Source organism: Ascaphus truei, chromosome 3 (assembly GCF_040206685.1).
Source record: "Ascaphus truei isolate aAscTru1 chromosome 3, aAscTru1.hap1, whole genome shotgun sequence".
NCBI classification, from domain to species: Eukaryota; Metazoa; Chordata; class Amphibia; order Anura; family Ascaphidae; genus Ascaphus; species Ascaphus truei.
Genome location: NC_134485.1, coordinates 142,065,874 through 142,084,537, shown reverse-complemented (window position 1 = coordinate 142,084,537; position 18,664 = coordinate 142,065,874). Strand labels below are relative to the sequence as shown.

The 18,664-nt window shown below is 40.8% G+C and overlaps 1 protein-coding gene across 5 annotated transcripts in view; it reads left to right on the top strand.

Moving 5' to 3' along the window:
- Positions 1-18,664, top strand: part of GLOD4 (glyoxalase domain containing 4) — a 65,285-nt gene that overhangs the window by 9,984 nt on the left and 36,637 nt on the right. For 4 of the 5 annotated variants that reach the window (XR_012799819.1, XR_012799820.1, XM_075589587.1 and 1 more), the window contains 3 exons: positions 8,265-8,409; positions 9,205-9,341; positions 18,198-18,284. Coding sequence is in view for 3 of the 5 variants with exons in the window: in XM_075589587.1 (XP_075445702.1) it covers positions 8,265-8,409; positions 9,205-9,341; positions 18,198-18,284 (369 nt within the window). In the remaining 2 variants the exon portion in view is untranslated. The remainder of the gene's footprint in view (positions 1-8,264; positions 8,410-9,204; positions 9,342-18,197; positions 18,285-18,664) is intronic. The other variant, XM_075589588.1, reaches the window with a different exon arrangement.

The window sequence follows — 18,664 nt, the reverse complement described above, 5'->3', positions numbered from 1 at the left end:
AGAGACCGCGATTACAGTGTTGCAATACTACCAGTTCTTCCGGGTTCTCTCCCGCTGACGTCACCACGCCAACGCCCTACGCGTTTCCCTCCTCAACGGAGATTCATCAGGGGCGAGTGATAGACAACTGATGTCGGTAGCGTCTTATATAGCATCAACGGTTGTCATGGCAACCGGCTGGCCAATAAGGTAGTCGCGCGACGCTAATCCCTATCAGAAAGTTACTGCATGTAAGAACAGCAGCAATTGAGTAGTACACACTGAAAAAACACACAAGCATAATAAAGAAAAAATCAGGGAAAGGATCATTGCGGGTCATGGCTAACCAGTGTGTGGGAAGAAGGCTGATGGCTGAATGAGAAATAAAACAAATGAACGCCATGCATGTTAGTGGATCATTGATATGTGGCAGACTGTTAAGGGGATAGTACATATATAAACATACTCGATCTTATAACTGCAGGACGCACACCATACCATGGTCAAAAGCTGTTGTTACTTGCTTATCAGTATACATATGTAACCTATAATGATTAATAATATATTCAGGGGTATATAACAAAGAGGTACAAATGGATTATCATTGGTTAAGTTCAAATGAATGGACTATAAGTAAAACCCTCATTTAGACCATGAGGGTTTAATGTTCGCAATCTATAGATCCATTCAGCTTCTCTCTTAAGCAATCTGTTGTTAATGTCACCCCCTCTTATATTATTCCTAATATGGTCAATGCCGATGAAAGATAGGCTTTAGGATCTCCCTGGTGTATGTTATTAATATGGCGGGCTACAGGAGTATCAAGTTTATTATGTACAGAGTTTATATGTTCTAATACTCTCTTTTTAAATTCCCTCACAGTCTTGCCCACATATCTGAGCCCACAGTCACAACTGATCAAATATATTACATTAATTGTTTTGCAACTTATATGATGTCTTATATTAAATGTCTTCGATTTATCATGTGAAAGAAATGATTTTGTTGGATTGATGAACTGACATGCCTTGCAATTCTTGCACTGATAAGTGCCTTTTGGAGGTGGTATGAGCCACGTAGGTGGAACATTGCGTTTAAAGTGGCTGTGCACAAGGCCATCCTGTAGGTTAGTTGATCTCCTACTTGTTATACTGGGGAAGTCTTTTAAGACTTTAGTTAGATCTTCATCTGATTTTAAGATGTGCCAGTATTTGGAAAAAATCCTCTTGATCTCATTCCACCTATGATTGAAGGTGCCAATACAACGGATTTGTGTATTAGGTGATCTCATATTAGGACCCAATAGCTGTACTCTATCGCTGCCTCTGGCCCGATGGTAGGCATATTTTAGTGTCGCCATAGAGTATCCTCTATCTAAAAACCGTTTTTTCAGGTCTTTAGCCTGAGAATGGAATGGAATTCGTTAAAGGTAGAGCAATTGCGTCGTAGGCGCAAGTATTGGCCAACTGGAATACTCTTAACTAATGATGGTGGGTGGTGACTTGTGGCTAACAAAAGGTTGTTTGTGGCCGTTTTTTTCCTGAAGACAGTTGTCTGTACATTGCCATTGATGTCCTTAGTTATTCTTATATCCAAAAATGAGATTTCCGTTGTACTGTACTCGGATGTCAGTTTAAGATTTAAATCATTGTCATTTAATAAGGAGACAAACTCAACAAAAGCTGAGACTGGTCCATGCCAGATCAGCAGGATATCGTCTATGAAGCGAATCCATAGATCGATATATTGCGTGTATTGTGCAAATTGGTCACTGAAAACATATTTGTCTTCCCACCAGCCCAGGTACAGATTGGCATATGTGGGTGCACACGAGGTACCCATAGCTGTTCCCTGGGTCTGGTGGTACAAGGTGCCATCAAAAAGAAAGAAATTATGCTGTAAGACAAATTGCAGAAGCTCAATCATGAACTTGTTATGTTCAATATATCCTGCTCCCCTTGTAGAGAGAAAATGATTGCAAGCCTTAATACCATTAGAGTGTATTATGCTGGAGTAGAGCGATTCCACATCCAATGTGGCAAATAGGGTTGCCTCATCACAATTTATACCATCTTAACGCGTCCAGGGCTAACAGCGTCTCTAGCACTCAGTGGTTTACAGGCTCAGTCTGTCTCTATGCTGTGTTTCATTGTTGCGAATTGCCTGTCTTTATGTATTGGATTCGCCTGACATCTGCAGTGTCTGCATACATTTACCTTTGGTGAAGGCAGCTTGCTGCTACATTGTCATGTCTAAGGTTACAATTAATCAACAGCTAAGGCAGCCTGCTGGCAAGTAGCAATTGGTCTTCTCATGAGCATTTGTGCAAGATATAGCAGTAACTTAAAGTTCTGAATTGTACTATTCTACCATTGCAATTGCCTTACAGGTTATCACAGATTCACAGCACTGATTATATTTGGACGGCATACCCTTAACCACAGTATTTGTATGACCTTTGTTACTATTCCATCAGGCAGAGTGTCTGGGAAAAGTTGCTCCCTGGTTTTTAGACCATAAATAGCTTTACCACACAATTTCTGGTTGTTGTGTTTGTCAAATGTCATTGGGTGCAGAATCAATCCACATACCACCAACCTGTCATTGTACTGCACTAACAGTGATCATTAACATCAAATCCGTACTTACCAACTATATACCAATTAGGATCTGTTTTGTGCTATTAATACAATACAGGTTGGTTTGATCGGTATGCTGCACCACATGACACACAGCACACCCATAGAGGCAAAGCGTAGCTAAGTATCTCTAGAAGAGACAAGTGTTGTTGTATACAGGCCCCACATTATAGGTATTTTTCTTTGCTGTTCTATTTTAGGCAAAGAATACTGTATTACATACCTTGGCCCTTTACCATTATTCCACTCTCTCCCGCCATTAGTACATTATATGTTGTAATTATTATTTACTTCATGTTGAGAACTTATTTTAAAGAATGTTAATTAAACGCTAAGTTTTATTTGCCTAGGAGTGCATTTGTAAATGAGCATCTAGTTGCTAGGTCTTGACACTAATATGTCTATACCTTTCAGCTGTTGTTAGTTATTGTCACTTATAGCTCATAGCTGCACCCACCGCCATACTAGGAGTTCAGGCACCTTCACACCCCATCTTTCATTTCAATCAAAACAGTGAGCATTATATTCTCTTTTGTGGTATCATGTTACAAGACATGAGTTACCACACAGCGGGCTCACGTGTAGATGGAAGCGTGGATGTCTCGAACACCTTCAAGGTACAAAACAGGAAGATATCACCCTCCATCAGATAAATGGCACCTTCTATGGTTTCACAGGAGTTCTTTTTAGTATAAATACTAGTCCCTTTAGCTATGTCCTAAGTAACGGAGCACAGTGTGTTAAAAAGTCACTCGGAGCACTTCCTTGGTAATGCTGAATGGGTTCCCTCACTTCTGCTCCGACCAGCAGGGGTAACTCCTTTTCGTCAGAGTGGGGGGGGGGAATCCTGGTGGAACGGCAAACACAGGGCTACTCCGGAGCACGGATCAGAAGGTCCCGCAAGTCGTACACCGGTAGTGCTGGCACTGGATGATGACGTCACCGCATGCGCGCCACTAAGTGGCGATCGACGCTAAGGAATAGTTCCTTACCAGGCAAACAACACGTTAATGGTGCTGGGGCTTCAGAGGTCAATGTAGAATAAAATACAGTGCTTAAAATCCTACGCGTTTCGTAGCCAACATGCTACTTCCTCAGGGATTGTTAAAACTAAGCAAGCATTAAAATTAAATACCCACTAATAGCCTGTGATAGGCCAAACAGAAAATCAGTTCAGCCAACCACAGAGGAGCAGTGAATAGCACAACTGTTGTTAATGAGCCTCTTTATTAAAGCTAAAACCAAATAATACATTTATTCAAAGTATAAAAAACAATATAGTCAGTCACAATATACTGTGCTGAAATGAAAATAATAAAAAAGAGAAAACCTACAATTAGATTCATTAGATCCAATGACATAGCTCCACCTAGTGGAGTAAATCCCCTGTGTACATAAATTCAAGAGTGAATTTACCAGAGATGCAGAGAATAAAAATAGGTAAAGCAACCAATATGAGAGGAAGGAGTATCCTTGTTATATCTGTGGCAAAAGATGGAGACCAATCTAATATAGAGACCAGACGTCGATATCTTCATTTAAACCCCTAGGGGAAAGGGTTTCCATTTTATGAAACAAAAAGGTTTCTTGTACTGAGAGGTCTTTAATTCTGTCCCCTTCTCTTCTACTACGGAGGACAATTTTTATACCTTTAAACATTAGGGATGATGGGTCCTTGTTGTGATATGCAGCAAAATGACGAGACAAACTGCTTCTCATAACCATTTTTGATATTCCTAATGTGTTCCCGAATTCAAACTTTTAGACACCTTTTTGTGCGGCTCACAGTCATTCAATTAGGTAAACTACATATGTAGAATTGCAGTGAATAAAATCAGTAACAGCAAACATCTCATTAGTAATATTAGATTTAAAAGTTTTTGTTTTTTTATCTAAATGTAGATGTTTGCACATTGAGCATTTCCAGCAAGCAAAATTACCCAGAGGTTTCTTATTCAACCATAAATCTGTATCGACTGGATACAAATGATTTCCTATATCACATGGGGCAAGTGAATTCTTAATATTTTGTGCCTTTCTGTAAATGAACTTTGGGGTACATACAATGTGTCCACCCAAAATTGGATCATTACACAAGATCCCCCAGTGTTTTTTTTTGTTTTTTTTTAATGATTTCCTCTATTTTTCTATTTACAGAGTTAAAGTTAGTAATGAAAGCAACATCCACTTTATCTTTAGTTTCATCGTCCTTCTTTCTTAATTTTGGCTTAAGCATAAAATTTGTGTCCATACTTCTAACTAGATCTAAATCATGATTCAGTTTATTTAGGGGGTAGCCCCTTTCTACAAATCTGAGAAAAAGCTTCTCAGCACGTCTCTCAAAGTCTTCTTTCTGACTGCAATTTCTTTTTATCCTCATGAACTAACCCCTCGGGATGTTTATTGATCCAAGTTGGTTTATGGTTACTAGAGGCCAGTAGCAGGTTGTTGGAATCAACTTCCTTAAAGAATGTCTCAGTTATCACTTTTCTACTCTGAGGCTGTTAATTTGAGGTCTAGCAAATGTATCACCTTATCGTCTGAAGTGTGTGTAAAGATTACATTTCTGTCGTTATTGTTTATATACAGGAGAAAATCGTTCCCAGATACATAAAATATCGTCTATAAAGCGACGCCAGACGATGATGTTTTTTATTAAAGGGGTTATCATTCCAAATGTTCCTAGACTCCCATTCCCCCATATACAGGTTTGCGAAACTTGGGGCAAAGCGCGTCCCCATTGCTGTTCCGCAAACCTGGAGGAAGAACTCAGAGAGGAACAGGAAGTAATTATGCGTCAATATAAATTTTATTGACTTCAGAATAAATTCATTATTTAGCGGATGTAGTAGGGGATCTCCTTCTAAAAAAGACTGAACCGCTTCTAACCCTTTAGCATGTGGAATATGTGTATATAGCGCTTGGACATCGCAGGTGAGCCATCTATACGATTTCTTCCACTGGAAATCAGAGAAGAGATTTAGTACCTAGGAAGAATCCATCAGATATGAGGGAAGTTTCCCTACATATACCTGCAGGAAAAAATCCACATATTGGGAGAGATTCGCAGTTAGTGATTGTATGCACGACATGGATATTCCGGGCGGTTCGTGACTGATGTATGCGTTTTTGGCAAGTGGTAAAATATTGGAACTCTCGGGGATTCTGAATAAAGAAAATGAAACACAGATGAAAAGGAGTTACGCCTGCTGGTTGGAGCAGAAGTAAGAGAACCCATTTGGCATTACCAAGGAAGGTCATTCGGCATTAACGAGTGACTTTTTAACACACTGTGCTCCGTTACCTAGGACACCGCTAACGGGACTAGTATTTATACTAAAAAGAACTCCTGTGAAATCACCCGGCGCTCTAGTGCAAGTAAAAAATAATAAAGTGCCAATTGCAAAATATGTGATAAATATAATATATATAGTGATCTCTTGTGATAAAAAGAAATAAATCACTTAATAAATAAGTATAACCGGTGCCTCTTCAGCTTCCACCCACAATGAACCCTCCTGTTGTATTCTTGATACTACAAGTTTGTTGAAAGATGTGGGGAGCTCAGGAACCGTGGAAAAAATGAAAAATATATAGTGTAATAACGTTGAGATTAAGTGTGTTAAATAATGGAATATACCCCCATGTAGGTGTACACTCACACTTTGCAGTGATTAATACAGCATCTGTGCCCTTCTTGGTTACCTCTTGGTTTTATGTTGATTGTGACTTTGGCAGTTATAACCCTTTTCTAGCCACCTCCGTGGTTCAGATGGACGTGTGGAGCAGAAAAAATAAACACAAGGGAGACGGACTAAGTGTAAGGCGTAATACTATAATCGCAAGTGCAACACAAATAACAAATGATCACTCAACAGCAGCAGCAGATGGTACACCTCTACCCGACATCCACAATCGTTTTTGAGCAGAGTGCCGGTATCCACGAGGACAGCTTAGTACATTATACTTTTTGGGGAGTTGCATGTGAGTGGTTATTTGTGTTGCACTTGCAATTACAGTATTACTCCCTACACTTAGTCCGTCTCCCTTGTGTTTATTTTTTCTGCTCCACACGTCCATCTGAACCATGGAGGTGGTTAGAAGAGGGTATAACTGACATAGTCACAAGCAACATAAAACCAAGAGGTACCCAAGAAGGGCACAGATGCTGTATTAATCGCTGCAAAGTGTGAGTGTACACCTATATGGGGGTATATTCCATTATTTAACACACTTAATCTCAACGTTATTGCACTATATATTTTTATTTTTCATTTTTTTCCACGGTTCCTGAGCTCCCCACATCTTTCAACAAACCATAGAAGGTGCCATCTATCTGAAGGAGGGTGATATCTTCCTGTTTTGTACCTTGAAGGTGTTCGAGACATCCACGCTTCCATCTACACATGAGCCTGCTGTGTGGTTACTCATGTCTGGTAACATGATATGCTTTTACCATTTGTTCTACTGTACGCAGATATATTACCCCCTTTTTACACAATATATTTAATTAATAATACTACACTATGAGCGTTGCGTGCTGTTTTCTTTTTCTCTTTTTAGTTGTTGGGGGGTGTTGAGCCACCCCCTTGTTAAACAGTTGCAGATGCTCTCATTGCATACCTAATTCAATCACGGTTGTCACTGTTTTTTATTTATTCATTTAAAATAGTAGCGCACCTTTTTCACTTTATACTTTTTATATTACTAATAGATCTGCAGATTACTGTAATCCATGGAATCCATGTTGCATTACAGTTTTTTCTCAATTATTTACAATGTAGTGTAAAGGATGTTCCAAAGCAATAAATAGGGATCACATTGTAGTCAAAAAGACCTACAGTAATCTGTGCTTTATTTTGCAGACAAGATCATGCACAAAGTTTTGTGGGTATCCCCTTCGTTGGGTGTCTTTTTGACTACAGTGTGATCCCTATTGAGTGCTACGGAACCTCTTTGTATGCACTACGTTGATTTTTGTGAGTTCCTTGGTTGCCTCACGTTTCCGACCAGCACCGGAATGATAAGTGATGAGAAGCAGGGAGAGCCTTCCTTCCCCCTTGATCACTTCCTAAGACTGTAAATTAATACATGTTAACATGAGGTTTCAAGACCGTCCTTACTGTCGAATTCTAAGCTCATAATCGCTTAGAGAAAATGGTGACTTGGTGAACTGGGACTGGATATAAATCTCATGATGGCATAGAGTCATACTGGTAACATTAAGATATAATGCCAAAGTAGACTATCTGAGTAGTACTTTCTGCCAGTTAATTACTTTATAGATGTATTTGCAATTTTTTCTGTCACAGACAAAGTGATATAAATTGCAGTCTTGATTGGGAATATAGAATTTTGCTGCAGATAAGAACCACTTAACCCTATTAATCTGCCCATTTTCTTATCGGCTGTAGAACTTCAGGCCCTATTTGATCCTTGATTTTCCTTTGTATTTAGAATAGCCTTATGTCTATCCCAAGCAATTTTGAATTCCCTTACTGTATTGCCCCCTACCACCTCTGCTGGGAGTCTATTCCACAAATCCACCACCAAGTATTTCCTCACTTTTCCCCTTAGCCACTCACCCTCCAGCTGGAGTATGAAATGTTTGACTTTATTTATTTTCTTATGTGCTTTTGTTGACAGGGAATCACGCTTCGTTCCAGCCAGGCGGTAGCCAACGCTAGAAAGCTGAAGTGGCCACTCTCTGAAGTGTCAAGCGGTCTGTTCGAGGCTATTGCTCCAGGAGGTTATAAGTTCTATTTGGAAGACCAAGATCAGCCAAAAACAGGTCAAGAAGCCACTGAAAAATATATGTAAATGTTATGTCTTGCGGTTTTCTTTTTGTTAAAGTTTTGTACAAAAAAAGCTACATTTTCAGATTTCAGTGAGTGAGACTGCACTGAGGTCCATATAAACATGGATACCGTCAGTTAGAAAGAAGCCTCACTAATGGGTGAGACTCAGCATGCTTGTCTGTGTTCAGATAGCATGTAAACTAACTCCCTTAAACTCAGGAGTTCTTTCATAATTGTGCTGTGACGCGAATGCTTAAAAATAACAAACTGAAAAGTACTTTCCCACAGCAATGGTTTCTCTATTGCTCTTTAAAGGGGATAAGAGAATATAAGGGACAGACAATAGCATATTAGCAGATGTATTTTCTGAGGGCTGCAGCTTGAATTATATTTGCATAATACACAATAACCTCTTGTGAGGTCATCAGAACTATTCATCACCTTGTCTTTGACCGCTAAAACACTGGTCACAATCACATTGATGTGTTTTAAGCAAGTGTGAACATTTTGGTAAATAAGCATCAACTCATACGCCCAGCGCTGCTCAACTACATTACTGGTTGGACCATTGGTATAGAGTCTGTACAATCAAGTGTTCTTATTCACATACCGTATGAGAGCAGTTTTCTTGGCTAACTGAATAAACCGTACTGCCCTCCCACCCCATGTGTTTATACAACAACAAAAAAAACCTCCTACAATTGCCATCTGCAATGCAACACATTGAAAGCACCTCCAGCTCTGAAGCAAATAATAATAATGCATGCCTTAAAACATGTTTACTGCAGATCCTGTCCAGAAGGTGACTCTTGCTGTTTCAGACCTGCAGAAATCTATAGCCTACTGGTCTGGCCTATTGGGAATGAAAATGTATAACAAGGATGAGACAAAAAAGAAAGCTCTTTTGGGATATGCAGATAACCAGGTAATGTCTGTCATCTCTCTCTCTCTCTCTCTCTCTTACACCCGCCGTTAATACGCCTTGTATGCAGCAATCTGTAATGGGAAAATCAGAGTGATGGATTTAATGCAAAATAAATCAGTTCTTCAAGCAGAAGAAATATGCAGCTCTGTACTGAGAAGTGTACTGTATACCTCCGTTCTATAACTGGGACATGTTATTAGTCCTCTGTAATTACACATTCTGATATGCCATATTGCATACATTATGAACACACACACAAGCTACTCCTGAGTTTTAGCACAGTGATCAGAAAGAGTATCAATATTGGAGCTCTAATATTCTAATATTGTAGTTTAACTATTTTCACGCGTAACACAGTTACATATACAATAATGTTCTTTTCAAAGTTTGCACAAGGTGTTATGTTGCTGACTTAAGAACTGCAATGTATGTGTTGGAACAGTACAGTATTAATGTCAATTGATCCCATTTAAATGGTGTATTTTAATCTTGGGGAAATAATTCCGTTTGCTCTCATGCCCTTGAAGGAACCCGGCACAAGTGCTACATTCCCAGCAACCATGTTGAGCCGTGTAACCATTCCCTTCTTATACTTTCTGGTGCACATTACTGCATTTAATGAGCACACACTTTCAAACACAATAAATACAAGAGTGAACTAAAGGTAAAAGTATAGATATGGAAATATTACCATAAAGACATTGTATAAAACTAGAGCTGGGCGAACGTTTCGCAGAAATCCAAATCCACTGTGGATTGACCAATTCCTTTCATCCCCGGAATTCCCCGGATCATAATAAACGGAATTATTATGGGAGAAGGAGTACATAAAAATGGGGGTGCAGTCTGAAATTTAAGCCATGGTTTTAGGCCGGGTTTGCTGTTTGTTGGTCGAACTGCTACTTCTGTAGTACCATATGTCAAACATTTTATACATGGTTTATTTCATAAAACGTTTATGTTAACCATTAATCGGTCAGTGATGGGACTGACCCCAATTTGTGTGTCCAGTCCACTTCCTGGGCTGGTATGATGCATACCTAGCAACAATATGGTGTCAATTCGTTTCATGGAGGGTTAAACTTATACATTTTAGTTTCTCTCTCTACACACAGTGTGCCAGACTATGCGCAGCCCTGGCTTCTGAGGCCAACAGTCACTTCCATTCCATTACTAGTTACCAAATTGGTACCGGTTCCACAGCAGCAGCACTCAGCCAAGAAATCAAAATCGCTCACTGTCAATTTTTTCTCCTGCTTTCTCGCGTCTCTCGCTCTTTTTTTTTTTTTTCCCCTCCCCGTTCACCCTTGCATCACTCTTCCTCCTTGCACCTCACATCACGCTCTCCCTCCCTGCACCTCACTCTCCCGCCCCTCCCCCCTGCACCTCACATCACACTCCCATCCCCTGCGCATGAGGTGGAGGGTGTGGTGCGGGCAGCTGGTGGAGGGTGTGAGGCGGCGGGCCTCGGTGAGCAGGATGTGAGGCTCAGGACAGTAAATTCTCTGGGTGCACGGTGTGTTGCTCATGGTCAGAGGGGCACGCGGTGTGAGGAGGCTGTGAGGGCGTGTGTAGCCGTGTTTCTGACGTCACCCCACCCCGCAGGCCAATCAGAGCGTGAGCCGCCGCCAACCAAACAATTTATCAGTTTTATATAGATATAGAGAGAGAATATATCTATATCGTGTGTGTGTGTGTGTGTGTGTATGTATATATCTATCTCTATCAATGAGATATATTTCTGACTTATATATTAGTAATTATACTGTTATTATGACATGTTAGTATGACACAGATCATGTAGGAGGAGATGCCGCCGGAGAAGAGTTGCAGAGTCCCCACGCTCTCCCCCTGGCAATTAGTCTAATTGACCAGGCGTGGTTCATGTCGTGCTGATGATGATACAGGGCCAACACCACCACTAGCACCACAACATTGACAATTACATTAACAATGTCCAGAACCACCAGTTACATCTCCTGTTGGCCGCACTTTCAATGCAAGAGATATTATGTGAGGTTTTGTTTAAAGGTTTGGTTTACAGCTACATGTAGATCATGTCAAACATTTCTTGTAAGGGGTAAACCGGGTACTCATCTTGGCATCTCTGCTATGTATGCAGATGACACAATCCTATATGCACACAGCCATAGCCTCTCTGACCTTCAACACATACTTCAGTCTGACTTTTTGAGACTCGAAAACTGGATTTCCCAAAACAAACTGTTTTTAAACACTGACAAGACTGTAACAATGGTGTTTGGGACCAAGACTAAATTTTTAAAGCTTCCAGCGACTGAGCTTCAGATTAGAACCAACACTAAACACCACCCTAACTCCTGTTACTAGTTTTAAATACCTGGGCATATGGTTTGACTCCCACTTAACATTCGGGATGCACATTGATACCCTGACAACCAAGACCTATGCCAAACTAGGGGTACTTTACAGGAACAAATCCTCCCTAAATCTCCTGGTCAGAAAACGTATCGCACAGCAGATGCTAATGCCAATTATTGACTTTGGAGACATAGTATATGGCTCGGCACCTCAAACCCACCTTAGCAAACTTGACACCCTCTACAATTCAATTTGTCGTTTTGTTCTCCAATGCAACTATAACACACATCACTGCGAAATGCTCAAAGAACTAGATTGGTCATCACTAGAGTCTAGGCGCAAAGTTCACCTTTCCTGTCTTGCCTTCAAATTTTTTATGGGCAAGCTACCCAGCTACCTGAACAAGCTCCTCACCCCTACCACTTGCAGCACTTATCACCTGAGATCAGACTCCAAAAGACTGTTCATTGTCCCAAGGCTCAACAAAGTATCCGGATGTTCCTCCTTCTCTTACCGTGCACCCCAAAACTGGAACAACCTACCAGAGACTCTCACATCCACCACCAGTTTAAGTTCTTTCAAATCTAAGGCTGTCTCACATTTTAATCTGGTGTGTAACTGTTTCATACGCCCATAATATAAATTATCTTTAACTGTGCATGCAATGTCTTGTATATAATGTATACCCTGCTCATTATGTAACTGTATTTGTAGACATGTATTATTTGTCTTAACTCTGTGCCCAGGACATACTTGAAAACGAGAGGTAACTCTCAATGTATTACTTCCTGGTAAAATATTTTATAAATAAATAATGTAAGACCAGGAGCAGTGTTTGGAGCTAGCGACGATCACAATGCCATTGTTTCGGGCACTGGTGCACTACCGTATATGGAAAGAGTACACCCTCGCCAGGTTCACTGGGATGGTTTCAAGTTTGCTTCCCAGTGGGCGTCATAGGCGGGTGGATGGTAACCCCCTCATTTGGATTATTTTACTTTTAACATCCTTCCTTTACCTCCCTGATTTTGTTAACTAGTGCACTGTAACTGGAATATACAGTTATCAGTTTCTTGTATTATTTGTTTGTGGTTCTCTCAACTATTTGGTCCTGAAAAAAACAATAGGATTACATAACTACTGTTTAAACCTGCATAAAACAGCTACCAATGTAACATCTAGGTTGCAAACTTGGTAGCACTTGTCACAGACAGGCTCCATCTGATCTGAGCGCACTCCGTCAGAAGAGATATAAAATATCATCAAAATGCAATGTAATCCTTCATGATCAATCTGATGTCAGACTCCTACATAATGTGATTTCACTAAGATATAAAAAAAAAAAAATCTACAGCTGACCCCAAAAAATAAAAGAGTGAGTGGTCATTACTGGCAGCCAGGTTATACGATTCGTCATAATTAATGATAATAACTTCAAATCCTGTTTTTTTTTTTTCATGATTTACATTTTAACATGGGTTTAACTTTTTTTTCCCCCTCCCTTTGATTTTTTAGATAATCGACGACTACTACAGTGTTTTTGTAATCTATGAACTAACTAGTAGTAGTTCAAGTTTTAAATGTCATTGATTGAATACCTTTAGATGCAATTAGACATGTTGCATTAAATTTGAAAAAAGGCCGTTAACACAGTCTTTAACTAGAAAAATATGAGTAATGTCATTATTAATGACGAGCCGTAATTATACAATATGGCTGAATGAAATTACATGCAATTTGGCATATCGAATATTCATTTTAGAAAAAGGACATTGACATATATCTTAAATAATTAAATATTTAAGATAAGTATTTGCTAAATGTAACAGGTTGAATTCGATGGACATATCTGTCTTTTTTCAACCTCATCTACATTGTAACTGTAACATCTTTACCTAGAAAAACATGATTAATCTACCATAAAAATGTAAATTTAACAAACTTTAACAGCAGGAAAATCCACTGGTACGACAACCGATTCTTCTGTCTTTTCCTCCTTCTGTTGTTCTCTCACACAGCGCGCAACTGCCATCCGTTATCTTTTATCATAAACTACAATAGAACTAAGATGTAACACACTGCCTGTCACCCCTAGGTTAGGTGTATTATTTAGGATTTTATGCCATTTGTATAAACTAGTATCCGTGTATGTAGACACCCTCGTATACATGTATATGGAATATCTGTAAGGTGGTCTGTGATATGGACTTATTGTTCACATTCCATCATGGTATCTGTGTTATATATTTGAGTTAATGTCCTGAAATGTTTTATGTCAATCTTATATCGTGGAACCCCTCATAAAATTAAAATGCACTCCCATATTATCGAAGATCTATATCTATGACGGAGCTCCCCTACTCTTATATAATTTTGAAGTACCACAATATATGTCTGTGTGACAATTGTGAATAACGTGACTGTCATGCCCCCATAGTCCTGCCATGAGAAATTCTCTCTCCCCCTATAGAATATAGACAAAAAAAAAAAAAAAAAAAAAAAAAACCTACTTAAGCCCTTTTAAACTCTTCCCTGACGGGCTACATTACTAGAAAAATTCATTTTATAATAATTAAGCCCGCTCTAAACCTGTCCCATATGGGAACTATTCTAATTATACTATTAAGGGTCTAAATTCTCAGTGAAAATAAATAAAACATCAATTGAGCATCAATCATTAAATTAGACCACCTATTCCCCTCAAATGTAGAGAACTACTAGTTTATTTTACCTATTCCCTCTAAATATTAAGGAATATATGGTTCTCTTATCCCACATAACCATGCCAAACTACATCAAGATATATAGGATTCCACTCCTGTTGAAAAATGAGCTCCTTCATACAAATGGATACATAAACAGTGCAGACCAATTGATTTTACAAGTGTTTTATTGAGTAATTAAATACCAATCATGGAAGGTATATATAGATAGTTGAGAGGAGGGGGCGGTACACTCCTGAGGAAGCCACACACCTGGCGAAACGCGTAGAGTGCTAGCTACCCTGTGAGAAGAGAGGAGAGATCTGGGAGCTGACACCCTTACAGCCGCGACCGGATGTGACGCAATAGACCAAGCGGAAGTGACGTATCGGAGGAAGCAAGGCGGGACCATCGATCGGTGAGAGAGCTGGAGTCTGAGTCCTCTGCAGCACCTGCATGCACCCAGCTAAGGTAGCAGATTAGCCCACTGAAGAGGGCATTTCTGATGGGACGAGACCAGCGAGACAGCGAACACCAGCGGAGGTGAAAGGTCACTAAGAGCGGTGGTCCATACACAGTCACACCGGAGGAGGCGGGTGAGCCTGGAGCTAACCATTTTCTCTCCTCAATCACTATCAATGTGATACATGCCTTAACCAATTGTTTTTATTTTGCTGAGCTGAGAGTTGGAGATCCCTACACCTGGTTAAGAAATCTTCCTAGCAGAGACCATTGTGTGTCAAAACCGCTCGTTTTTGACTTACATCTTGTAAGTAGGCAACACATAAGAGCCGAGACAACACAAATGTATACACCCCTTCAAAAAACTGTCTGCACTTAGATTGTTTTTTTGTTTTTTGTTCTATTTCCCTTTATGCTCCCCCTGGATTGCAGTTGGAGAGTGAAGAAAAAGGACATTGACATATATCTTAAATAATTAAATATTTAAGATAAGTATTTGCTAAATGTAACAGGTTGAATTCGATGGACATATCTGTCTTTTTTCAACCTCATCTACATTGTAACTGTAACATCTTTACCTAGAAAAACATGATTAATCTACCATAAAAATGTAAATTTAACAAACTTTAACAGCAGGAAAATCCACTGGTACGACAACCGCTGCCCTTGCCGTTCCGTCTGCACTTGAGCCGGAGGAAAAATTCCTTCCCAGTCTCGTGGGAGGGGGACAAGCAGAGCCCCTCCTACCCTGCCTGCCACCCCTCAGGATAAAAACGCATCTCCCTCTCCCTCCTATATAAAACAAAACCATGCTGCAACTTGCATGTAACGCACATTTATAAAAAATGATTTAATTTGTTTTGCTGTGGGGCATTATTAGTAGTTTATGTTACCATTGTTTTACAGTTTGCAGTGTTTCTTCTTTTTGAAGTGAAACTTCCTTAGTGGCACCTCATTCGAACTGGGGCAAAAATGGATTGTGGAGACAGAAATGAAACGGATGTGACGTCAGTGCTGGCAGTTGAGGCCGGGCTGTGTTCTGGCTCAGCCCGACCCCAACACTGACATCCCGACCGCTCAAAAAATCAGCGCCGGCGCCGCTCCTGATGGCCGCCGCAAACCCCACACGGCCGCTGACATATAAAAAGCGCACTCCTAACGGCCGCCGTTCCCCGCTCGCTGCCTGCTGCCATGCCGCGCATGCGCTGTTGTGTTGTGATGGCTAACCCCTCCCCTCAGCCCCGGTCGCTCCAGCACATGCGTGCCGCCATTCCCCCCAGATGCATTGTTACAGCAGCTCACCGGGGGGCTGGAGGTCGCTGACCCGGCTGCCGGAGGAAGCCAACACCAATGGCTGCGGGGTCTGCGTGCTGCGCAACTGTGCTGCTATCGGGGGCGAGTGAACGTCCGCCATTTCCGCTCCCGCTCCCATGCCGCGCATGCGCAGCAGTGATGGCGGCAGAAGAGGCTGTTGGTGTTGGCTGTGCAAGGGAATGCGTCCCCCACAGCACCATCAGAGGGGGGGAGGAAGAGCGCCCCACGCGCATTATCGTGCCCTCCTGTAACCCCCTTGTGGCCCCGTACCTCTGCCGGGAGCCTCCTGCAGCAGGAAACGCAGCTCTACCGGGGGTAGAGAATGGGGGCTGCTCCGCGGTCGTGTACCTCCGGGGGGGGAGGGGGAGGAGGGACGGACAGGACACAGACAGAGAGACAAGAGACATACACTCCACACAAACACTGACAGACATACACACACACTGACTGACACACATACACACACATTGACTGACACACACACACACACACACACTGACTTACACACACACACACACTGACTTACACACACACACACACACTGACTTACACACGTACACACAAACACACACACACACACACACACACACACTGACTGACACACACATACACACACACACACTGACACACACATACACACTCAGACTAACACACACAGACTGACACACACACTGACTGACACACATACACACACACTGACTTACACACACACACACACACTGACTTACACACATACACACACACACTGACTTACACACACACACACACACACTGACTGACACACACACACACACACACTGACTGACACACACACACACACACACACACACACACACACACACACACACACTGACTGACACACATACACACACACACTGACTGACACACATACACACACACACTGACTGACACACATACACACACTGTCTGACACACACACACTGACCGACACACACACACACTGACACACATACACACAAGGAATTCACATAGCTAATACAGGGGATGTGTGCCGAGCACGCGCGTTATAAGTCAAATTTATTTGCGTTTTGTCAACGAAATTGTATTTTGATTTTTAATTAAAACATCATTAACACAAATACAATTTCTGTGACAAAAGTCAAAGAAGTTTCACTTACTATGCGCGTGCACAGCACACACAGCTTTTTTCACTACCTGCTTCTTGATAAGATACATAGTTTTTCCTTAACATCCTTTACCCATTTGAAATAATGGTTTTTTTTTTTTTTTTATCAGATGCTCTAATTTCATTTTCGTATTACTTCCATTGTTTTGCTTAGTCTAAGTCTTAGTCTAAGAATGGCACATGCACGTTTTAAGGTAAAATTCGAACTAGCCTAGATTAATGTTGTAGTAAAACATGTCGATGTTTTTAAAAGTTGGCCACCAAATCCTCCAGGCAATGTGCTATAAATATCAACTTCCTGCTCACTTCTGCTTCAGTTATATCATTTGTTTATTGACACAACCCAGAGAGCACAGAAGAGTTGCTGGCAAGCTCGAATTGGCCCTTTTTATTAACAGGAGAAATCATTGATGGGCCCTTAAGGTCCAATACAGGCCATGTGTCCTGGAATGACCAGGAGACTCCTGAAATCTTGGGTAAACTCAGAAGACTGACCAAATATCCCATAAAGCCAAGGACTATGGCCCTACAGTAAGCTCCTACAATCTGTTTCCCTCTGTGTGCGCTTGATAGTTCGGTAATACACTAGTTGATAGGGTGAAGTGGAAAAGTAAATTGGCTGTTTTTGTAAGGGACAAAACCTATAGAAGCAAAATAAGAAAGACAACAACAAATATATTCTTATTAAAATCACTACAGCTCCAGGAAAGTAATTTAGGAGCATTTAACTTTTTTCAACAAACAATCACAACTAGTGGTTTAAAGGAAGTCGGGACTTTGAAGAGAGGTGATTCATAATATAAATACTATGTAATCACAAAATCTGATTTATCTTGATGGCTCAGAGAAAGGGTTGACTGTCTTTGGTGTTCATGAACCTTTGTATTTTAGTGCAAGTTGGAGTTGCAAGACATTGGTGGACCGGTGGACCATGGAACGGCTTTTGGAAGAATCGCATTTGCTTGCCCTAAACATGAGGTTGTATTTAATTCATTAGTAGTCGCTCTTCCTTTATTCATGCAGTATCTCATCCTCTGAGCTAGCACCATCTTTTGAATGCATACTCTGTAGTGTAAAATATTTACCTTTTTTAAACGCCAGTAAAAAAATTACATATACTAGGAAAGGACAACCTTGTTTGTTTAACCTATCTGCTGTTTTAATGATGTACCTGGTACAGCACATGCCCTGGCACACCACCATAATATTAATACTCGTTTTCTAGGTGTTGATCCAAGTGATCACATGGCGCTGATCCTGGAAGTTTGGTGGCACTTGGGTGCTGCCAGGCTTCTAGCATCTAAAAGGTGATTTAATCAGCCCCACAGGTGCACAATGCTTACCCAATGTAAAAATCA